Genomic DNA, 2,026 nt, shown 5'->3' with positions numbered 1-2,026 from the left:
CCTTCTGGTTAGCAGTCAAATGCCTTAGGCACTACGCTACCAGAGCTCCTGGTCCCAACATAGGCCCTGCTTTCTCTTCAGCCTTCAGGCTCTCTCTGCCCAGGCTGGGTCCCTACACTCATCTCTGTCCCCTGTGTCCCTTTGCACCCTCAGACACCAGGCACAACCTCCTTCAGGGCTTCCCAGGATCCTTGGCGAGGTGTTGTGCACCCCTTCTCTGTGCTGCCCCCATCTGGACCTCCCCCAGGGTGGCACTTTGGGCCTGCTCTCTTCCGTAAGCCCTGGCAGGGAGGGCTCAGTCCACACTTCAGACACTCGTGCAGTCACTCAACGACCACAGGCTGAGTGCTGCTTGTTGGTGTTCGCTTATGTCACGCTCCGCAGTCGAGCTAAGGTGGCAAGGCTCCTGCTGTCTGCTCTCTGTGCCCATGGATTTATCCCGCTAACAGTCACACGACGCCCTCCGGGTCTGTACACCACGTGGAGCAAATCAAGCGTGTAGCGTTCTGAGTCCGGAGAGAAAGGCTGCTCTGTGTCCTCCCACCTGCTCAGCTCCTTCCTGGGAAGGCCTTCGGGAGGAGTATGGCTACCTGCCTGTTTTCCTTTTAATAGACCTTACATTTTAAGGCAGTGTTAGGCTTATGCAGAGAGAGCAGAGGGCCCCTTACCGCCCCTGTTCAGTTTCTCCTGTAGCTATCATCTTCGTTAATGTGGTTTGCTTGTTACCATTGCTGGATCAATAGTGATGCGTTACTACTAAGGCAAGTCCACCCTTTCATAAGGCTTCCCTCTGTGTTGTACACTCCTGTGGGCTTTGACAGATGCGTGATGTCATGTGTCTGCCATGACAGTGTCAGGCACGCCCTGCAGATGCCCTGTGCCCCGCCTGCCCGTCCCTGCCGCTCCTCCCGCTGGGCCCCCGGCTACCAGTGACCTCTTTACCAGTGCTGTAGTTGTGCCTCTTGCAGAAAGTCATAGAGTTCGGTTTCCCAGCTCCTCCTGCAGTTTTCCTTTAGGCAGCGAGCAAGCAGGCCCTGGATGCACACCGAGCAGGCCTGCAGACAAGCCCTGCTTCCCAGGAGCTGACGCGTGTCCTTCTCTCTTACAGGGAGACTGCTGCGGAGACACTAGATTCTCTAATACAAGCAACTCATGTTGCCGCGAGAGGCAACTCCAAACACAGCGACCTCAGCGACGGCTGGCTTGAAATCATTCGTAAGTCCAGGCTGCGCACGGGGGAGACGTGGAGCTTCATCGCTGTGACAGGCCAGTTTGAGTGCTGGAATTCTGTGGCCTAAACCAAAAACACAGACTCAGCCCACTGCTGTCGAGTTGATCCCAACTCATAGCGACCCTGCAGGACAGAGTCGAACTGCCCCAGAGAGTTCCCAAGGCTGTGTAACTTCTTGGACAGACAGCCCTATCTTTTTCCTGCAGAGCAGCTGGTGGGTTCGAACTGCTGACCTTTCAGTTAGCAGCCAAGCACTTAATCTGGGCCTAAAAAGGTGCCCTGGTGGCCCTGTGGTTAAGTGCTTGGTGCTAACCGAGAGATCCATAGTTCAAACCTATCAGCCACTGAGGGAGAAAAATGTGGCAGTCTGCTTCTGTAAAGATGACAGCCCTGGAAACCCTATGGGGAAGTTCTCCCCTGTCCTCTAGGGGTGCTGTGGGTCAGACTCCATGACAATGGGTTTGGTTTTGGGTTTGGAACTGGGCCTTTGTGGAGGGGTTAACTCTCCAGGCAGAGGGCTCGTCACATCTTTCCCTTTTATTTCTCATGTCATTTATGTTTTTTTAAATTTCCTGGCTGACTGGTGAGCTAACGGTGTCTATGAAAGACTCCAAATGAAGTTTGGAGACTTTCAGGGCATTTGTGTTGATGTTTTTCTCACCAGGAGCATGGGCAGTTAAGGATTGACTTTGGCATTTTTGTTTACCTAAAAGAAAGAAAGGTGATTGAAAGCATTGTGTTCAATGAAAGAAGTCAGTCACAAAAGACCACGTATCGTAGGATCTTATTTCTGTG

The 2,026-nt window shown here is 53.0% G+C and overlaps 1 protein-coding gene across 1 annotated transcript in view; it reads left to right on the top strand.

Moving 5' to 3' along the window:
* The window catches only part of TCTN2 (tectonic family member 2), a 28,208-nt gene extending 26,910 nt beyond the window's left edge, over positions 1 to 1,298 (top strand). Inside the window, exons 12-13 of the mRNA XM_007938240.1 lie at positions 871 to 929; positions 1,017 to 1,298. Coding sequence (XP_007936431.1) covers positions 871 to 929; positions 1,017 to 1,298 — 341 coding nt within the window. The remainder of the gene's footprint in view (positions 1 to 870; positions 930 to 1,016) is intronic.
* The last annotated feature ends 728 nt before the right edge of the window (positions 1,299 to 2,026 follow it).

The sequence above is a fragment of the Orycteropus afer genome, unplaced genomic scaffold, assembly GCF_000298275.1.
Source record: "Orycteropus afer afer isolate SDZICR_OR568_19922 unplaced genomic scaffold, OryAfe1.0 scaffold00048, whole genome shotgun sequence".
In the NCBI taxonomy this organism is placed as follows: domain Eukaryota; kingdom Metazoa; phylum Chordata; class Mammalia; order Tubulidentata; family Orycteropodidae; genus Orycteropus; species Orycteropus afer.
This window is presented reverse-complemented; position numbering and strand designations above follow the sequence as displayed.